The 21771-nt window shown below is 37.2% G+C and overlaps 1 protein-coding gene across 3 annotated transcripts in view; it reads left to right on the top strand.

Annotated features, from left to right (window-relative positions):
• Armc8 (armadillo repeat containing 8) overlaps window positions 1-21771 on the top strand; it is a 105188-nt gene that overhangs the window by 54082 nt on the left and 29335 nt on the right. For all 3 annotated transcript variants that reach the window (XM_004624982.2, XM_023704991.1, XM_023704987.1), the window contains 3 exons: window positions 17397-17479; window positions 17782-17863; window positions 19825-19911. In XM_004624982.2, coding sequence (XP_004625039.1) covers window positions 17397-17479; window positions 17782-17863; window positions 19825-19911 — 252 coding nt within the window. The remainder of the gene's footprint in view (window positions 1-17396; window positions 17480-17781; window positions 17864-19824; window positions 19912-21771) is intronic.

Below are 21771 nucleotides of genomic sequence, written 5' to 3'. Positions count from 1 at the left end.
AACTTAGTCTGGTTCAGCCAACAGGAAGCTTTTGATCTCTTTTGCAGTATTTTTTGTGCTTAGGTATAAAAATCATTTTTAAGACCTCTAAACTTTAACCTGTCAATTGCTACTTCAAGGCAAACATATGGTATTAGTGATAACAATATTCCCTATGTCTAGACATGATTTGTGGGTATTGAAACTGGTCTGTCTTGTTCACTTTAGACATATACTATATTACAAAGGAAGGGGTTTTTGTAACTTAAATGCAATGATTTGTTTTTGGATGGTTATTAAGGCCTGTTGGAAACAGAAGTATTTGACCTATGCTTACAGCTTCAAAAGACCACATCATGAACTGAAAGGGAGATAGATAGACCATAATGGGAGGAAATAGGATGTCCATTTGTACTCCTTTGTACTTTTTTGTTAATAAACTATTGTTTTAGAATTAATGTCTTAATTTGTGATAATGATGTTCTAGAAATACTTGCAATCTAGCAATCTAATCAGTAGACAATTAAAATTTGTATTTATCATATGTATAATTTCCTGGTAAGGCTAACTCATGATTATTTCTGTAGAAAGATTATAAATAAAGAATGTTATAATTATAGTTTTTGTGTGGTAAAAAAATACTGTGACATTCTGATGTGATGGGGATTATATAGTTTTTAGAGTGAAACTTAATTTCTTGGAAATGGAGTATCTTAATTAATTTACAGTTGATAGTATCTACTGAAGATAGAAATTGTAAAATGGAAAATAATGATTTTGTGAGAAAATCTGCTTGGAGAATGATTTTAGGAATGAAAAACCTTATTAGTGTATAAAAATGATAACTTTTCCTTTGAATGCATTTATTTCTATTCCATTTTTAAAAAAATAATCATTTGGCTAGATTTTAATTTACTTTTCTCCATGAAATATTAATTATATTTTTATATGATGCCTTATAAATTTTGTACACCTCTTCGGTATAGAGTCTTAAAGTACAATGTTTATTATTGTTTTTTTTAAGATAGTATTTATGTTTATCAACATGAAATTTCACTTAATTAATACTCCGAAAGAAATTTCAAGGACTATGGAACGCACACCCTACCACCCCCTACCTGCACTCCAACCAGGCCACCACCAAAAAACAAACAAAACACAGAGTGTTTTTGTTTCAGCACAAAAAGGTGAAATATTCAGTTGATCTGCTTTTTAAGTTGAAAATGGGAACATAAGTAAATAGCATGTCCCATGCCTACTATGGCCTGTTAAAGGAAGCAGAACAAAGAAAACAAAAGCAAAGACATAATTGGAGATATACATAACGGTGAAGGAGAAGGACACCAGTCTTCTCTCATGTTTCTGAGAACTTGTGAAGGCCTGCTGAGTTTTCATTTTTTCCTCCCTTTCCTTGAACTGGACAAAATTAAGATGAAGACGGAGTGTGACTTGTAAGTTAGACATTTACCATCTTTACTTTGGAGCAGTGTTGGTACAAGTCCATGAAAAGAAACCAGCTGTTCCTAGAACATAATTAGTACTCAATAAATATTTGATGAATAAATATAGAAATGAAAATGCAGAAATCATACATAGAGTAATATTTCCTTTAATATCCCTGCCTCTCTGTATCCTGGGCAGGGCAAATTTTGTATGTTAGTTCCTAGCTTTACATCCTTTATTACTTACTTCCAAGACATACTTGCAAATTTCTTAAGTTGGTGGTGTCCTATCAGAAGTGTGAAGGAGGGTGGCGCTGCAGAGTTCTGCAGGTGAGAGTAAGAAGCATTACCATTGGCTGAGACATGAAGAGGGAGAAGAAACCCAAGAAAAGATGGAAGACCACTGAGCTTGGCAACAGCTGTAGCCTGGCCACTTAGAAGAATCCAAATTCCCTGTAATAATTAATCCTGATTCTGAGTGGATTGTAGTTAGGGAAAGTAAGATCATAGCAGGAATCAGGAGCTCTGTGGAAGGTGCAGAACATGATAGCAATAAGTACATGGACAGCAGTGCTCTACTCTGTGTCAAGGGAAGTATAGTTTCTAATAATAGGCTTTCCTCATATTAGTGCTAATTAGGAAATAGAAGTCCAGGTCATAGGCACTAGAAAGGAGAGAAGTCACAATGCCAAGAAAATAGGTAATAACTGTTTCAGATACTGGTGTTCCAGAAGTGGTCAACTAATAGAGAAGCGCCAGTGACAAACAATTCTATAATTTTGAAGTGAGTTCTATAGGAAAGAATTTGCTCTTATGAAGATTGATAGATTGATACCTAGCAATCATCAGTTAGATTGGAAATTGAAAAAGCATTATTTCTCTTTTATCGTTTATAAGGAGCTGGTAGTAGAGTTTCTCAGAAATAGTAGAAAGGGTAAATTGAAGAAAGTTGGTAGTAGTATGTATGGAAATACTGGGAAATTAATGAACTAACCAGGATGTTTTTATTTTGAGAAAAATATATATTACAAGTGTTAGATGAAGTATTTATTGTAGTCTTTGCTCTCTAGAGCATCTAACACAGGCCTGAAAAATCTTTCCTCTTACACTTGGATACTTATATTTTAGTTTGAGAAATCTTTTAAAGAACTAGAATGTAAGCTCCATGAGAGCAGGGATTTTTTATGTTTTGTTCATTACTGTATTCTCAGTATTTACAACACTGTCCATAGTTGACACTTAATAAATATTTGAAGAATGAATGTGTGGATGAAAAATGAACAATTAGATGAATGAACCATATTGCAGAGTTTCATTATTTAGTACCCATTACTGAATTATATATATAGTCCTTTTTTCATCAGGAACTTTCCTAACCTCACTAACAATTCTATATGTATGTAAAAGAGAAAATTTTAAATAGAGGGAAAATATATATATTGGGTCATAAACATGGAATTTCATTGTTTTTAATGTAAGGGAGGGAGTTTACATTTTCAAGAGACAGGCAATCCTGAAGATATGTCTTCTCACTTGCATATAGATCAAAGAGAACATAATTTATTTTGAAATAATTTTGACCATTATTTCTTAGTTAGAAAATACAGGAAATCTTTTCCCTTTCTAATTTGATAAATTATAGAATTCATAAGAGTAAAATCTTGCCTAAATTTTGTAAGGATAAAAATGTGCTTTTGTTTATAGAAATCAACCTGCCCCTTAGGATTCATCCTATTCTGTGAAGTAATTTTGCACCATATCTTCCTGCTTAATAAATATCTGGTTTTTTAAAGAGGTTAATAATTTATTTAGTTGTACATAGACTGATTGACCTACATTGTCCACTTGGTGGAAGAAGGAGAACAAGCAGAGAGGAGAGATGAAAGAGCCATTAAACAGCCTTCCCACTCAACATTTATAATAAGACCTGAGGAAGTCAGGAAAAAGTAAGAAATGGCATTAAGAATTTGTTGATTCAAAGAAGTGTTTGAAACTGGTTAAAATGTACATATTGATATCTTTGGGGCTATCCTTGAGTTAGTTTGAAATTTAATACCTGTAGGAGGTCATTTTAATTAGTAAATGCTTTTTACTTACCTTTTTCAGTAACTGAAAACAAAATCTTGAGTTTTTGTCTTTTGTGGGAAGAGAAGTCTTCCAGTCATAGTAGGTTTACCTAATATATGTGGGGGAAAAGATAGCTAAGTATAGGATGCTCCTCTTCCTCCTCCTCCTCTTCCTCTTCATCTTTGTCTTCATCTTCATTGTCCTCTTTCTCTTCCTCCTCTTCTTCTTTCTCTTCTTCCTCTTCCTCTTCCTCTTCCTCTTCCTCTTCCTCTTCCTCCTCTTCCCCTTCCTCCCCACCCTCCCCTTTCTTCTTCTTCGCTTCTGTTTTGATACAAAGTCTCACTGTTTTGCCCAGACTGGTCTCAAATTCCTAGGATTGCTTGTGCAATCCTCCTGCCTCAGCCTTCCAGCTAGCAGGAAGGTGCCACCACCTTTCCTGATTTGTTTTTTCTTCCTAAACTGAACTACTTAAAGAAAGAAAGAAAAAGATACATAGGCAAAGGACACTTAAGAAGAATAGCAAAGAATAGTAAGAATCTTTCTCCTATCCTATTTTTCATAACAAAGAAAGTTATAACTACAGGGTCATTATAAGACAAATGTAATATACTTCTAATTTTAGCCTGAAGTCTGCTACATAATTGGTGCTCAATAAGTGGATGCATCTACTGGAATATCTTAAATGACTTCATTGGAGAAATAAAAGAAATACTATGTTTAGTGTATTGGGAATAAAGGTAACAACATTAGAGATATAGTAGGAAAGGTTTATTGTGAAGAAAATTATTTTATATTATAAATTTCTAAAGTTCTTATTTCACTAAAAGAATAGTTACATTTCAAAAATAAGTACTTACTGGAGTATCTCTTTATTAGTGACAAGATGTTTTGTCTTATTTTAAAATACTGATTTTTAAAACTATTGTCATAGCATGCCCTCCAAACTACCGAATGTAATTTTGTTTGTTTTACTTGGTATTAAATAGAGTATATAAAAAAATCAGTAGTTGGTTAAAATTGTAGGTAATAAATGTTTGGAGAAAAGTAAAGAGACCAGATTCTAACCTGTTACGTATTTCTTCTTCTTCATGGTTGTCATGAATATTATTTTGCAAAAGACCATCATTCCTATGACACTGAATCCCAAAATGTTCAAATTTTGAGCAAATGTAAATTTTTCTGTATTTGTAATGCTTTATAATACATTTTTAAGTTTGGACCAGTTTTTATAATAGTTTTCTGCTATTTTAAAATCTTGCTAAGCATTCACTGTGAACATTTTTATCATTTGTTACAGCATAATTTTAATAACTAGTTGGTTTTCTTAACAACACAATGTACCATGAGTTTGTATTTTCAATATTTTACAAAATTTGAAAATTCTAAATGGTCATTTTAAAAGGAATAACATCAAAATTTTGTATTTGTTTCTGTCATAAAATCAGACAGTTGTAAGGAGTTATTTCTAAGCTTTAGCCTGCAACTGAAATAAACAACCTTGAACATTTTGCAGGTTTTCCTCAGAATTTAGGAATTGTTAGGACTTGACTTTGCTACTGAATAGCAAGCAACAGGCTTATTTAGAATTAATAATTCCTTAACTTGATCTGGCTAAATTGTTAGTTATCTTCTTAAAGCTGGCCTAACAAAGAATTTTAAATGAACCTTGCAATTCTCATTCATGATGGTAAGTATTTTTTAAAGAGATAATTATGACAGGACCAGGTTTTGCCACTTGCCTGCAGTGTTGTCATCCTTGGCCTTCAGCATACTGAAAGCAGCAAACCTGGGCTTGATAATGCTATATATATATAATAGAGGTATTTATAAAATAAAGTAACAAATTTTAATCTTGGTTTTATTCTATGGAGACATAAAATTGATATATATTATTTGTGCTGTGTAGTATCTTAAAACATTGACTGACAATGTTTTTTAAAAATGAGGTTTGTAAAAAATAAAAAATAAATAAATAAAGGGGCCGGAGAGATGGCTCAGTGGAATAAGTGCTTCCCTGGCAAGCGCAAGAACCTGAGTTCAATCCCTGGTTCCGCACAAAAAAAAAGAGAGGTTTGTAGTTTTTATTAGGTTTTTATAATATAGTTAAAAGACACAAGTGTCTTATAAACCTTATAAGAAATGGGCTAGCAGCTGAGAGATAGCTCAGTGGTCTAAACGCCTGCCTGGCAAGCACAAGGACCTGAGTTTGTTTCCCGGTACCACATGCTATGCCAGCCCCTGGAACCTCAAGTGTGCCACGCTGGCCCCAAAACTGGACATGGTGGCACACACCTGTAATCCATCACTGGGGAGGCTGAGATGGGAGGATACTACAAATCTGAACTGTGTAGTGAGTTCCTGTATCAAATTTTTAAAAATAAATGGGCTAGTATATGGTCTTTAAATCTGTAAAGCTAATACAGTGAATGATGTTACTGGATTTTCAAGAACATTTTTGGTGGAATGCATAGAACGCTTGACTAATTGTAAACATTTTTATAATACTAGACCTTGAAAAGCTTGAGGCTGTGGTGAGGAGTCAAGACTATTGCTATACTTTTCCATTATTAAAATGCTTAATCACAGGTGTCTTTAAAGTTTCATATTCTGTGAGTACCCATTACATGTGTAATTTATTTTTTGTTTGGTTGGGGGTTTTTTGGTGCTGAGAATTGAAGTCACGACCTTGCACTTGCCAGGGAGGCACTGTGCCGCTAAGCTAAACCCCAGCCCTACATGTGTAATTCTGTAGCCTGCAATATAAGAATGATTTTTGTATTTTTAAATGAAAGTGGGAAAGTCAAAGGAAAAAGTTTCCTGACATGCAAAACAAATTCAGATTTATATTCATAAAGTTTTGTTCCTGTACAGCCATATTCTTCTGTTTCTGAGTTGCCTATGACTGGCACTACTAGTGTGCTACCAGTGCAGGTTGAGTTGCTAATGACAGAATCATATAGTCATATAGTCCTCACAGCCTAAAATATTTTCTCTCTGGACTTTACTTACAAAATCTGTACCTTGTATTAATACCACATAATTAAATACAAAGTATTAAAAGTCACTTTGGTTAAAAAAATAAAACAACAACAAACTACACTTCTCTTTGCCTCTCTGCTGGACTATAGAAAGAAATGAGGCCCCAGCATAGCTCAGAGAGGGAGCAGCAGAAGGCCAGTTGTGTGACTTCTTGAAGAAAAGCATTAGCAAGGGTTGACAGTATGACACTGTCACAGGATTGTTTCCCTGTGTGAATGATTATAACGTGTGGTAGACAGAATCAGACAACTGGATAAAAACTATTGCTCTTGGTTGTGATAAGAGATGGTACAGGATTCTGTATATTTGTTAGCAAAGTTGCTTGAATGAGATACCATGTCTAGAAAAAAATACAGATCTAGTCTACTTAGTAAGCAGACATTTGTTAAGCATTATGTAATAGAGCGTTATGTTAGGTTCTGTGGGACATGAAAAAATACAATTCACGTACTTAACTCAAGGTATAATGTGTTTGAAGCTGAATTCAACATAAACATAGCAACCACAATTTATTGAGCACTCACTATGTGCTGGGCCCTGTGCTGAGCATTAACACATTATCTCTCTTACACCTCAGACTACCCTGTGAGATAGCTGTTGCAGACCAAGAAACAAGCACTTTGACCAAGGCTACCAGCTAGTAAGTGATAGAATTTACATTCTGTCCCAGTCTCTCTGACTCCAAAGCCTATGCTCCTAATGAGTGCATTACTTATATAAAGTTAAATACCATTACTGCATCCAAATTATGACATAGAAATTTCACAGAGAAGTATGTGATTGGTCTGAAGTAGGTGAAAAGGAAAGTGCAATGAGTTGAAAGAACTTGGTAATATAGCTGAATAGTTTGTACTGGCAGGTTGCAGTGCAGCAGATTGAGAACAGGTCACTTCTCGCACATAGCATTTGGTACTAATTAGGTAATGAGATACTTTAATTCATCTATTATGATATATATATGGTACACCTCTTAGGTGCCTAGGAATGAAACAGAGATTGGTATGTGCCTTGTGAGTGCTTGTGGTAAAAAGTAGTTAGGGACTTGAGGCTAAATTAGTACGTAGTGATTGCAGTGTTCATGTGTGTTTGAAAGTCTTGCCCATATTGAAAGTTCATTTTGTCGTGATTGATGTACTCGGATCTGATTAAGATGTGACTATACTTGAAATAGACTAATATGAATGTTTCTTAAAATATCTTACATAAATAAGTTTATTTGAACTCTTTACTGCTTTTCTTCCAGGGTATTAAAACCATGTCACAAATTTTTGGCCCATAAATAAGGAAGTCCCATATCTATGCCTTTATTTTAAAATATCAATTTTAAATGTTTTTCTAAAGGTACTATCTAGATGTACTATCTTGGATTATAAATTATTATTCTGAAGAGGAAATTCCCAAGTTAATGATGTCATGTAGAGATAGTATTTTAGCATTGTATTTTGTGAACAACCTTCTTGTGGAATAGATTTAAACTTGAGGCAATATTTTGAGATCCTGTAATCCTCACTTTTTTCTTTTTCTTTTTCTTTTTTCTTTTTTGGATTGAGAATCGAACTGACATCCTTGTGCTTGCTAGTTAGACACTGTGCCGCTGAGCTATTTCCCTGTCCTTGAATCCTCTTTTAATAGCTGCTCCTTTGTCAAGCTGTGCTTGTCACTATGATATAAGCTACATAAAAGCAATAACTGGAATATTATAGACATTAAACATGTATTTGTGGAATAAATTGTTTATGTCTGGACCTAAAAATTTAACCAGCCAACTGGAGGATAATAAGCGCTGTATGTGGCTGTGGATATAGAGATATAGGCTGACCAGTGCCATATATTATACAGTTCATGGGACACTGCGTAACGGAAGATGATAAGGAGAGAGATGTTTATAATTCTGTTGTTTGAATTTTAATATAGTGGTTCATTTGCAAGTGAAAAGAATATCAGTAGCTCATTAACCTTTAATTCAGTTTAATTAAAAATTTAAAACTTCTGTGGAGAAGAAAATATAGATGCCTTAATCTGTGTGTTACACATGTACATTTTTCTGGCTTAGAAGTGTTTATAATTTTCATTTTAGAGAAAAGAAAAGTTGAGTTGAGAGAGCTCCCACTTTTCCCCAAAGTATAGAGAAGATCAGAAGTTTCTTTGAATGTGTCTTCTGAACACTATGAGTGACTTTATCAGCTATTAAAGAAATTAAAAGGCTGAGTGTCATGCTGCTACATACTAGTAATCCCAGCTACTTGGGAAGCTGATGCAGGAAGATCACAAATTTGAAACCAGGCTAGGCAATTTAGTAAGATCCAGTCTCAAAATGAAAAGAGGGTGGGGATTGTTGGGTACTTCCTGGCATGTACAGAGCTCTAGGTTCAATCCCCAGATCTGGCAAAAAAAAAAAAAAAAAAAAAGAAAAGAAAATTAAAAGACTACTGGGATTGAAATTATAAAATACCACTTAAAGAGATTTCAAAGCAAAAATGAAACACAGAAGCTCAAGAAAAAGTCCACCAGGCTGGGAAGATACCTCTGCGGTCCAAGCACCTGCCTGGCAAGCGCAAGGACCTGGATTTGATCCCTGGTACCGCATGCTGTGCTGGCCCTAGAATCCCGGGTGCACCTTGCTGGCCTCTTAAATGGGCATGGTGGCACAGGTGTATAATCCCAGTGCTGGGGAAGCTGAGACAGGAGGATTACTATGAGTCCGAGTTGCGTAGTGAGGTCCTGTACCAAATAAAGAAATATAAAGAAAGAATGGGCCCATCATAAGGATCCCACTTTGTGTTCTCTACCGCTAAGCCAAGTGATACTGTTCCAGCTCCGAGGCCAGGCCAGGCCAGGAGAGGCTAGATTTGGACTGAGTTCAGTTCTCTGGCTGAGGGGAGACCTCAAACATTGTTCTGCTGACCTAAGATGGTGCAATTAGAGAAATTTGGTGTGAATATGGGAGTGGCTGTCAACAGAATGAGAGAAGGAAGAATGACTTCGTAAAATGTTTACTGAGACTCCAGAACATATTTTGATTAGTGATCTGGGAAAAGCTGAAGAGTTGTTTTTTCTCTTTTAGAAAAAAAGAATATTTAGTTTAAAAAAAAAAAAAAACAAGTATCTGCTCTTCCTTTTATTAAGGCACTAGAGGAAAGTACAGAAAGTCTTTGGAACTGGCAAAGATATTAGATAACTTTGAGAAAGCCTGCTGTTCTCAGAACAGGTGGATGACTCTTGTAGACTGAGGGCAGGAGAATGTTCCCTTAGGCAGTTCCCTACTGCTAGGGCTTAATTCTAAAACAAAGATCAAATTATATGGAAAATTAGTTGACAAGAGATTAGAAGTCAGTCTTGTGATTTTGTTGCTTTTGTTTTCTTCATTGGCTTGCATCCTGTTTAACTTTTGCCATTTATACCCCAAACTAAAGCTGAATCTTTGGCTTGCCAGTTTTTCTTTCAGAGGCTCTCTGAAGTATCTTCTGTCAGTACACTTGGATCATGGCCCCTCTTGCTTACTTGAATATACAAATCTTTATTGTCCTAGGGTATTATATGTAATCTATGGTTCCTAAAGCATTGATAACATTATAGACTTCTCTCCCCCCCTCCCATTTTCAAAGGTAGGCTTCAGTTTAATTAAGACTAGGCAAAAATCTTACCCTTACAGCATAGTGAATAGAAAAGAATAACACCAGAAAAACCCAAAAGAGCACCAGCTTCGCCCCAGTCTAACCCAGTACCAGTCATTATATGAAGTTGGATAAGACCATTTCTAGATGTCTTCACATTTTAGTATTAATCAAATCAGAAACTAAAGAGCTGATACTTCAGGATTGTTTTCCATGCTACCACTAATGCTATGCAGAAGAACGTAGTAAGAGAAGTGGTTTCCTCACTAAACCTGATTAAGAACAAACACTGCAGCTTCCCTTGCTACATTCATAGTAAACTATGTACTGTTGGAGATTTTTTTTCTCTTTTTGTTTTCCTCAGTAAGGAGAAATACTATAAGGATATACTCAGGAATTATAAATACTAGGTGCTCAAGAATCTTTCATGCTGTGTAGCACCATGTCCTTTAGTTAAGTATTCTATGATCATCTTAAGAAATAACCTGAAAAAAGTGGTTTTCTGCTTTTGGCAGTGGATCTCTTCCCAGCCCTTGCTGATTCTGTGAATCTACCTGGCTAAGCTGGTTGTATACTGCACTATGGCTTCTACTTTTTTTAGTTACCTCATAGGCTCTTTGTCATCCTCAGTTTATTCCATTTCTGAAATGAGTATCTTCACTAAGTGAGGAGTTAGACCTCAAAATAAGCAGCCCACAGTGTGACTCATCTATGACACTTACAGGACAAAATACTGTCATCTCCACCCATCAGGTCTAGTCTCATGATAGATCCTTCTTCCTCATCTCTTTTTACTGTGCCCTGCTTGGCTGCTTAGTTTTCCATGCTTTAACTAGGCTTTCCGGGTCTGGTCGTCTATCTATTTGGATCTTGAAGAGGCTACCTCTGCTGGCTTTCACTGTTCAATTCCGGGTCCTTACTCTTCCTGGCCAGTTCCCTGAGAATGTTTTACACAAGCCCATTTGAAATTAAGATGTATTTGCCTAGCTATTGTGTGTGTTGGCATAAATAAGTGATGTTAACAGAATGACCGCTTTGCTGTCCCTCTACCTGTCCACTATGAATTATCTGGGAAGTTCATGATACCACCAAGAATTGGCCTAAGTTCACTTTCTGTTTTGCTTGACCTGATTTGAATATAGTCCCACATGCAAGCTGAAATTTTTCTAGCACTTAGAGAATGCTTCATTATTGGGTTGTGGCGGAAGAATAGTCATGTCTGGGTTTTTGAAGACTGTATCTCTGCCTTGAGACAAATATTGTTTATGTCTTGATCATAACTAAGTTATGGATCTACTGGAGTTCTTGGAGGGCAGGGAAATTCACTTTTATCTGAAGGCCATTTTCAGACTTAAGATTCTGACATTTTCATGTGTTCCATGAACCTTAGTGTTATCTGGGTTCTGCTTCTCTATGACCTGTAGGCTGATTGCTCTGCTCTCCTGTGGGTCATCAGGGTCTCTTATGCTAGGAACAAGAGGCTCTGATCCTACCCATAAACCTTTGTCTGTTCCTGCAAGAGTTGTAACACCAGAGATACAACACTTAGCAAAAGCATGGTCCAGAAGGCTGAAGACACCAACACAGTACCTAGTCCACTCACCTCAAACTTGATCAGTTTAGGATGTGATGATTTAATTCTGTGATTAGTTAAGTTTATTACTCATGCCCCTAGAAGAGCAGAGAAAGAGAAATGGGGTCCTCTACTCTGAGAGTCGGTCACTATCCTTGCTGGCCAGGCGTAGTATCTGTGTAACAGAGGTTGGTTGGTTGGTCGGTTGGTCAGTCAGTCAGGTCTGGTCTGGTCCGGTCCAGTCTGGTCTGGTCTGGTCTGGTCTGGTCTGTTTGTCTATCTTGTCTATTTCTCTGCCCCACCCCTCTTTTAGTTGCAGATCCAGCCAGCTGTGCCACAGTGCGTATTTGCTGAGCTATGAGTATGGAATCTTGGAATAAGAATCATTAAGACAGAACAACCTCCAGCTCCCCTTGGCATTGCGCACTCCTTCTTGCAGGACCTAAGGTGCTATTGCAGGGTGCTAGGACTTGGCACTTTCTGTCATATCAAGGCTTTGGAACATGGTTCCTGATTACTAAAAGGCATCATAGAGAACATGTATTATTGCTCTTGACTTCCCAACCACAGGTCTAAAAAAACTATATAGTTCTCTGTTAGAGCCTCATGTGTCAAGAGACTGACTGCAGCAGTAACCACTGCCAGCTCTTTCCCTACTAACGAGAATTTTCCTCTGAATCTCCAGACCTTTCCTTGTTGTGTAGTCACATTTTTATCTTCATTTTGCTCCATTTGTTCATTATAATACCCCTTTTCTCCATGTCCAAATGAAAATGCCCTCACAGCTGTGCAGCCTTGGGGAGATCATATTGCTCATCCACATGGCCTCTCTAGATACACTTTTGAATTGACCTCACTCTGTAGCCCAGGCTGGCCTTAAAATCACGATGGTCTTCCTGCCTCAGCCTCCCAAGTGCTATGATGATAGCACCACTATATTACACTTAACTGGTAATCTTGGTAGAGAAGATAACTGAACATTCAGGTAATTTGCTTTCTACAACACTCTGAGGGTTCAGTTGAACATCTGTGTCTCTTATTACAGAAAATTTAATAGACTGTTGCCTATGAAAAGTCAATTTGTGAGCTAAATGTGGTGGCTCAGACCTGTAATCTCACCACTATAAGAGACTGAGTCAAGAAGATCTCAAGTTCAGGCACAGCCTGGGCAATTAGTGACTTAGTGAAAACCTGTCTGAAAAGAAAATGAGAAGAGGGCCGGAAATGTGGCTCAGTACAAAAGCCTTGAGTTCAGTCACCAGAACCAAAAAGAAAAAAAAAAAAAAAAGGTAGAAAGACAGGGAAGAAAGGAAGGTCAACATATGTACCCAAAGGAAAGTACCTCCCAGTAGTACTACTGTTTTATGACATGGCTCAGGGGAGAAGCTTACCAGCCACCCAGTACCTATGCTCCAAAGAATCAGGTACAGTTCACCCCAGAAAATGTTAAAAGAATATACAAACCTGTACTCCATTAGTGTTACAGGGATTGGGCACTAATCTGAGCCTGAATATCCATGTGGTAGGTTATTAATGTCTACTTCCTAATCAATAATAAAACTTCAGGGCTGGGGAGATAGCTCAGTGGCTTAAGTGCCTGCCTGTCAATCACAAGGTCCTGAATTCGATCCCTGGTACTACATGCCATGCCAGCCCTGGAATCCTGGGTGTGCCGCCAGCCCCAGAACCAGGCATGGTGGTGCACACCTGTAATCCCAACAGCAGGGAGGCTGAGACAGGAGGATCACTACAAAATCAGAACAGGGTAGTGAGACCCTGTATCAAAAATAAAAATAAAACCAGTTTTTGACAACATGATAGTTCTGCCTGGATTGATTTTTACTCACCTGCTGGTTACAAAAGACAGGAAATAAACATTGCTTTCTCCTTCATTTTACTAAAGATACAAAGAAATAAAGTGAGTTGCTGATAACTTTTCATTTCACTGCTTATCCACTAGGTTGGTTACCCACAGGTCTTTTTTCTAGATCACCACCTTCTTCCTTCTTCCTAGGTTCTTTATCAGCTTTACTAATTTTGGGGAGGGGCCACAGTCTGGACTCTAGCCCATAGAATTATCTGGTCATTTTTTTGTACAGAATTAGAAATTTGGGGGCAGTTTCGGGGGTTTGTGACCTGTGTTTGTACCGAGATGTAGTTGATTAAATGTCACGTAAGTACTACACTGGTCCTGTCCCTGGGTAGGTTTACATCTTTGGGTCAGTGTAACTAGTAGTCATTAACCAAGAGCCTCTTTTAGGTCTTGCCTGTACCCAGATTTCCTAAGCACCATGCTAATAGTATTAGTTCTTGTTGAGGAGTGATCTTGTATCCCATTCATCTCCCTACCCCGCCCCCTTATTCTCTGATGGTTTAACTGTATCCAGGGCACTACCACACCCAGCTGCTCAAGACCTTTGCCTCTAAGCTTTAGATTGTTTCTGATCCTGAAAGTCATGACTTAGCTAGGCTTGCCTGTTTCAAAAACAATGACTTATGCTTGATTGAAGTAACAGCCTCTTAATCTTTCCTATTTGCTGTAGCACAGAAGATTAATTTGGGAAACATTACTCTAATTCCCAAGGTAAGAGTAATATGGTCCTAACTACTGAAGTGAGAATGATGATGAAATGAACATACAGCATACTGCAAATAAATTAGGTGTTAAAGAGAGAATAGTGTGAGGCAGAAGTAATACAGATTTTGTGCCTGGGTAGCTGGGAGAATGGTAACACCATGAGAAGAGGGAAAAAGACATGAAGTCAAGAAACGAGCAGGTTTAGTGAGGATGGGAGAGTTAAACAGTATAAGACAAGCAGTCAGAAGTTCCACTAAATGTCTACACAGTGTTATATTTATTAGGTGGTTGAAAATATGGAACTAGAGGTCAGGAAATAATTCTAAGAGAAAACTTAAGATTTGGAATTACCCATACTAAACTGATATTGAAGTCATAATGTTGTCATATTTGTATAGAGTAGGAGATGGACAGACTTTGGGACACATGTCCATTTAAGAATGAGAAATGGAGATGGAATATAACTGTGAGAGGCTGAAATGTATGCACTTTTTTTTCTTCTTCTTCTTTAGAACCAGGGATTGAACTCAGGCTCTTGAGCTTGCCAGGCAAGCATTTATTCTACTGAGCTATCTCCCTGGCTCCTGCACTTCTTTTAAATAGGGGCAGAAATGGGAATTGAGCCAGGTTGAGGGACAGGACCCAGCAGAGTTGGGCAGAGTAAGGTGCAAGAAGAATGAAGAGGTATATTTTGAGCCATGGTAGAAGCACTTACACACACACACACACACACACACACACACACACACACACACACAGTGTGAACCCAGAGTCTTCACACTGACTCACATCACTGTCCGCTTTTATTTTATTTTATTTTCTAAATTTTGAAGCGGGGTCTAAGTTGCTGAGTTGCCCAGGCTTTGCTTGAACTTTCCATTGTCTTGCTTCAGCCTTCCACAGTGCTGGGATTATAGATATACACCACCATGCCCACGTGGTAGAAGGGCCCTGAACTGGGGTAAAGAAACAAGAGTAAAGAAAGAAAACAAGAGCATAGAGACATTTCAGGAAGGAATAGGATGTTGAGCTAAGCATATTGACACAGGCTTGTAGTGGACTTGTAGTCTTAGGTACTTGGGAGGCTTAAGCAGGTGGATCACTTGAATAAAAGTTTGAGACCAGTCTGGACAACATACCAGGGCTGTCTAAAAAAAGCGTGTGAGAGAATTGAGATAACGTGTCCCAGGAAAAAAGCACATCCCCTGTGAATTTAAAGTGGGTGCGGAAAGGCTTAGAAGAGTTTCAAGTGGAAAGTAGACACCATTGAAAATATAGAGATCTTTTGCAGCTAAGAACACAATTAGTTATATGCAGTGTATTATTTGTTGAAAAAAAAAAAAAAGAACACAATTAGTGGACCAGCTGTGAGGACTGGTTAAGGTGGGGTAGTGCTCAGAGAACAGTCAGGCGTCCATGTTGGCAGGAGGTTATAGAAGGGCCAAAAGGAGTAGATAGACTGACAGAAGAGTTGCGTAGGGCCTAGAGGTGACAGGACAGAATAATTGTACATAAAGGTAAGATTGGGGGTAAGTCACTGTACAGTGGGGCCTTGGTACTTGTGAATTGGTTCCAGGAGTCTCAACAAGTACTCAGAACAATGACTATCAAAATATTTGGGCTGGAAAGGATAAAGCATGGTGAGACATTTGAACCTGACAAGTTCTAGGTTGCACTTTAAGTACCAAACAAATGAGTACTGAGACAAAATTTTCACATCTAAGTGTTGAATACCAAATTTGACAAGTTTCAGAGCAATCAAATATCCAAGTAGTACTACATATTCTTGGCTACTTTGAAGCTGTAAGACACTACATTAAAATTATCATTCCTAACCTACAGCTAAGTGTGGTCCCTGTTCTTAATAGTATTCTTTTTTCTGGTCACTGTCCATTTCAACTATATTATCTACCCTCTTCCTATTGGCTTTGGACATCCTGGGATTTTTTTACTTTTCCCTCAAGTCTGGTTTCTAACTCGTTTTACTCTGTGTCAGTGATCCTCAACCTTGGCTACACACTGGACTCACTGAGATTATTTAAAAATATAAGTGACAAGTGCTTGGACAATTTGATTAGCGTGGTAGACAAGAACTTTTAAAACTCCATAAGGATTGTTCAGCTTGATCGGGGTTAAGATCCTTTGGTCTAGGTATTTTCCCAGTGGAAAGTAATAGGTCCCTTTAATCAGTTGCCCATTTGTGGAACTGACAAATATAGGCCTACTTCTCTAATCAAGTCAGTGTTACAAGTGTGGCTAAGCTTATGTGGTCCCACTGAAGTTCTGTGTTGTCCACAGTGCTCAAGTTCCTAAGAGGTCAATGGGAATAATTCTAATAATACTTGCCAACGAGTGAGAGTTAGATAATGCATATGCGTAGCACAATGCCTGGCACATAGAACTCAAGGAAAATTCATTGTTTTTGTTAACATGTTTTTGTTTACATTATTACTTTAATACGAAAGTCGTTTTTCTATATCTTTTCACAGATTACAGTTAATTTCCTCTGCACACCATTTATTTTGAGTCTGTTCATTGCTTTATAATGGAAAACTGCAAGCTGTCTTGTTTTCAAGTTGAAAAAATAAAGCTTTATGATTGTTGTGATTACCTGTAGCATGTACCAGTGAAAGATGCTATAGTAAGAGATGGTTACCTTTATAAATATTTAATTTAATTTCAGTCCTGTTGGTAGAAAAGTAGTCACAGATTCAGAAATCTTTGTCAGAAACCCAGATTTCATTTCACCAGGACTAAGTGTGGACTGATTTGTCTAGAATCTTACTCTGGCAAGAACCTACCTGATAGAAATTTGGTGATACCTTCCTCTCACCCAAGACTGTAATATTGTGCTAATTTTTTGTTTTAAGTGTCTTTGAAAATAAACAAAACCTGCCCCATACCACCTGGCTTGTCCTTAGTGAGCTACCCTTACCTTTCTGATGAGCTGCCTGCCCTCACCACAAGATGATTGTCCCAGAGTTGAAAACTTTTGCCAAAAGCAATATTAAACTTGTAATGGGCGCTAACAGACTTACATTTACAAGCAATGAAGTTTGTCACCTTTGTGTTGTTATTTATGCAGCATTAACCTTTTTCTCCAGATCATTGAGACTGAAAATATGATGGACCGAATTGTGACTGGCTTGTCTGAGTCTAGTGTCAAGGTGCGGTTAGCTGCCGTCAGGTATGAGCTTTAAATGGTCTGAATAAACATCCTTTGCTGTGTATTTAACCTACTTCCTTTCCAGTCGTTCACTGAATAAGTGCAGAATATGAATGTTAATGGAAAGTATGTTCAGGTGAATTCAGACAGTGTATAACATCTCACAGAGAACCTAGCCTCCAAAGCCCAGGAGGTGTCATCATGAGTTGACTTACTGTCTACTCTGTAGATATGCTATTTTCAATAATAGTGAAAAGGCAAACAGTTTGTTTGAAAAATGAGTTTGGGGTTCTTGGAAAACTAATTTTGATTATTCTTTGTAGATGTTTGCACAGTTTATCCAGATCTGTACAGCAACTTCGAACCAGTTTCCAGGATCATGCTGTGTGGAAACCTTTAATGAAGGTAAGAAGAAAAGATCCTCATGCCACAGAGCCTCTGTGAGCTGAGCTAGCCACCAGCACTCCCCTATAGTCTAGGACTTTGTCTAATTTTTTTGGATAGAGCATTTTGAACGTGCTTCTCCATGAATGTGGTACTCTGTAGATCTCCAGATCTACAGAATTTCTGGGGTCCGCATCTCATGTAAGGGGAAAGTACAACCCTACTAGTTGTCTTTTGTTAATGAAAGCTTTATTCGCTCAGATGATCTATCTGCTCCATACTACTCTTTAAGCTCATATCCGTCGTTATCTTTGTAATAGGTATAACAAGAAAAGCAATCAGCCATTTGCAAATAATAGCATTTTTCTCAGTCTCTTTGCAATTCTTAGATATTTTTTAATATACATTTTTGCCACTAGGTCTGCTGTTGAGACCTCCCACCTCAGTAAAAACTAAAACATGGGGTAAGGGCAAAGGGAGCTGAGGACCAAGTGGTGCCAGTAATGTTATCTCTTTAATGAAGCACAGGTTGACTTGGCCTTCAGTCTTTTTCTTTTTCTTTCCTTTTTTTTTTTTAACTGACCATATCTTGGATTTAGTCAACATAAGTTTTTTGCTTATGGTTTTTGTTTTGTTTTTGAGTGTTTACTAAGTACTAAGCAAAGTATCCAGGCACAGTGAACCAGCAAAAAATTTCTTTTTACTACAGTGTTCTTGCCCTCCCTTAAAGCTTCAAGTCAGAATAGGTACATCAATATGGCAGAAAGGTTACAAGCAGGAAGAATGTGAAGTGGGTTTTCAAGGTAAAAAGACTAGGAGGATTGTTACCTATTAGCACTCCTCCTTGAGTTTCACTCTGTTGGACAGGTAGCAGCCCTTCTAAATATTCCTCCTTCCTTGTTACCCTTTTGTGTCCTCATTAAGAGTCTCTAAACTCAGAAGGATTATACATTGACTCCCCTCTCTGCAACATCATCATCAAAGCCTTTCCACACTGGCAACGCATGTGTTGAAGGAATGTGCCAGCTTACACCCACAAAAGTCCATTTCAAACCCACAGTGCTTTGTCTAAAAACATTAAAGCCAGATTTGGCATTCCTGCATTTTTAAAGGCTCTCCTCAGTTAAGTGATTTGTTCTTGTATTGTTCACAGACTTACAATCTTGTTCTCAGATGATACCTTTTTCATAACAACTCAGTCTTGATTTATTGATTATCCGTTCAACATTTTTTAAAATTACTCTTCTGCTTCCTAAAATAAATCCCTTTGAAACTGGAGTCATTTTCTATGATTGCTCAGCTCAAAACCCCTGTATCATTCACATCAAAAATGGAGCAACGTATGTTTTCTAATTCTCCCAGGGAAAGATTTGATGAACAATCTAGAATTTTGTGTACTTGGATATATGTGCATATAACTGCTTTCAAACTGTGACTTTGTTGCACATTTAAAGTATAGTATTAAAAGTTTGGAAGTAAACCAATAATTTGTTTTAGATTCATTTAGCCTTCTCATGATTCAGAGGCTATTTACATATCTGCTAGTTTTGCTGTTTTACTTCTCGGTATTTTAAACTGTTGGTTAGCAAACCACAAGTGAGCAGCCATTTGATTTTAATTAAAAAGCTCGTGGGAGTTTTTTGTTGTTATTATTTTGATGAAATTTTATTTGATTGGTGTTAGAGGTCATCTTCTGAATTCCATGTTATATCTTACATGTTATATCTCTACAATATGTGAAATCAAGTTAAAAGGTGTGTGTGTGTGTGTGTGTGTGTGTGTGTGTGTGTATGTGTGTCTTAATGCAAGCCTTCCACTTGCTCTGTTTCCAAGCTATGTCACCAGTGTTTTTTCAGTTTTTATTTTGAGATAGATCTTGCTTAGTTGCCCAGCTCTCCTTGTTTTTGTGTTTTAGTCTTAGTGATCTATCTCACTTCCATAATTCTAAACCTTAATGATATCCTGTTTTTATTATTCCATAGGTTTTGCAGAATGCACCAGATGAAATTCTAGTAGTAGCATCATCCATGTTATGTAATCTGCTTCTTGAATTTTCTCCAAGCAAAGAGGTTAGTATTGACTTTTTCCCCTAGGTGTTGCGCGGTCCAGTTAGAGCTTAGTCAGATAACTTCTTATAGCAGTTAACACTGAAATTTGTGGTTCGGGTTTAAAAACTACTTCTGAATTGTTTGATTTGGATGGAGGGGCAAATAATTCATTTTTAAATATGGTTATTTCACATTACTTCTTTTGACCTAGCATGGTCATTTTTAAAAAAGATATTATCAAACACATCATTGTGACACATAACTAATCCAAGCTACTCTAGGTGCTGAACAGGAAGATCACCTCACTCTTAAGAGTTTTAGGCCGCCCTAGGCAACATAGAGTGACCGTATCTCAAAAATAAATGAATGAATGGATAAATAAATAAATAAATAAGCAAGCTGAGTATGTGGTATACATCTATATTCCTAGCATTTAGGAGGGTCAAAAATTGGAGCCCAACCTAGGCATTTTAGCAAGCTCTTATCTCAAAATAAAAAACAGACTGGAAATATTGTTCAGTGTGGAGGCCCAGGGTTCGATCTCTAGTACTAGTGCATGTATAAATAACAGCTTATAGTCAATCTAAACAACTTGAAATCACAAATATAAGGAAAATTACACAATAGACTATTTTCAAACAATAGTATATTTGCTAAATAATGTTTTAAATAAGTTTTAATTTATTTTTTTAAGAAGTTTTAATTTTATAAGTCAGGATTATTAATTATTTCAAGCAGATAACTGCTGGTATCAGAAAAAAAAATTTTATGTATTTGGGACAGGGTCTACAGGGTCTCACTACACAGGTAGGACTCATAGTGATTCTCCTGTTTTCAGCCTCTCAAGCCCTGGGATTATAGGTGCTTGCCACCACACCCAATCTCAATCATAGTACACTGGGGGCAGGCTGGCACAGCATGCCGGGGATTGAACCCCTGGTCCCTCTGTCTGCCTAAGCAGGCGCTTTAATCTGCTGCGCTATGTGGTTGGCCCCAGAAAATAATCTTTTCATGCTTAATTTTAATAATAGTTATTGAAGAAAGGATTGAATGCTGGGATTTTTTTTCTCTTTTCTGCATTTTGTAAATTATTTGACTTTGTATTCAATAGAGAAAAGTAAAATTAATAGAAGAAACCTTATAGCCTTAGTTTTACTATATTATCATATCTCTAGTTAGGGACTGGAGGAGCATGTACTTATCAGTGTGCATGAGGTCCTGGATTCAGTCCCTAGAGCAGGGAAATCCGATCTGCCCAATTATGAACTTGTTATTTGGCACTTAGTAGTTCCATTATAGTAGAATTTATTTTCTGCATAACACCAGACTTGGATTGAAACCAGGAAGGCAGTACTGATAACATAGTGGTTCAAAAGCAGTTCCTGAAAATTCCTGGTACAGAAGGAAGAGACTGGCAATTATTCTAAAGAAAGAGAAAGACAAGATAATATGATAGACCTTCCAATCTATTCTCCTATGGCTAGTAGTAATGTCTTAACCTGATCAGAATCTTTTATAGCCAGTACAGCACAATTTATCATCTAGAAACAGTTCTTAGATTGCTTAAATTGCCCAGATGTACCCTCAGCATATTTCAGGTCTAGTTATGAAGTATGAGTTTTGAACTCTAGTTATGAGTTCTGACAAAGGATCATTAAAATGATTGCTTGCAAAAACCCAACCAGGGCACAATGGTGGATAATCCCAGCTACTCTGGAGGCTGAGGCAGGAGGATAACAAGTTCAAGCCAGCCTGAGTAACTTAGTAAAATCCTGTCTCAAAAGGGGAGGGGATAGGGCCAGGGAGATGGTTCAGTGGAATAAGCACTTCCCTGGCAAGTGCAAAGGCCTGAGTTCAATCCCTGGTTCTGCCAAAAAAAAA

This window comes from Octodon degus, unplaced genomic scaffold, assembly GCF_000260255.1.
Source record: "Octodon degus isolate 3935 unplaced genomic scaffold, OctDeg1.0 scaffold00008, whole genome shotgun sequence".
Lineage (NCBI taxonomy): Eukaryota > Metazoa > Chordata > Mammalia > Rodentia > Octodontidae > Octodon > Octodon degus.
The sequence above is the reverse complement of the archived record's forward strand: the minus strand, read 5'-3'. Positions and strand labels throughout refer to the sequence as shown.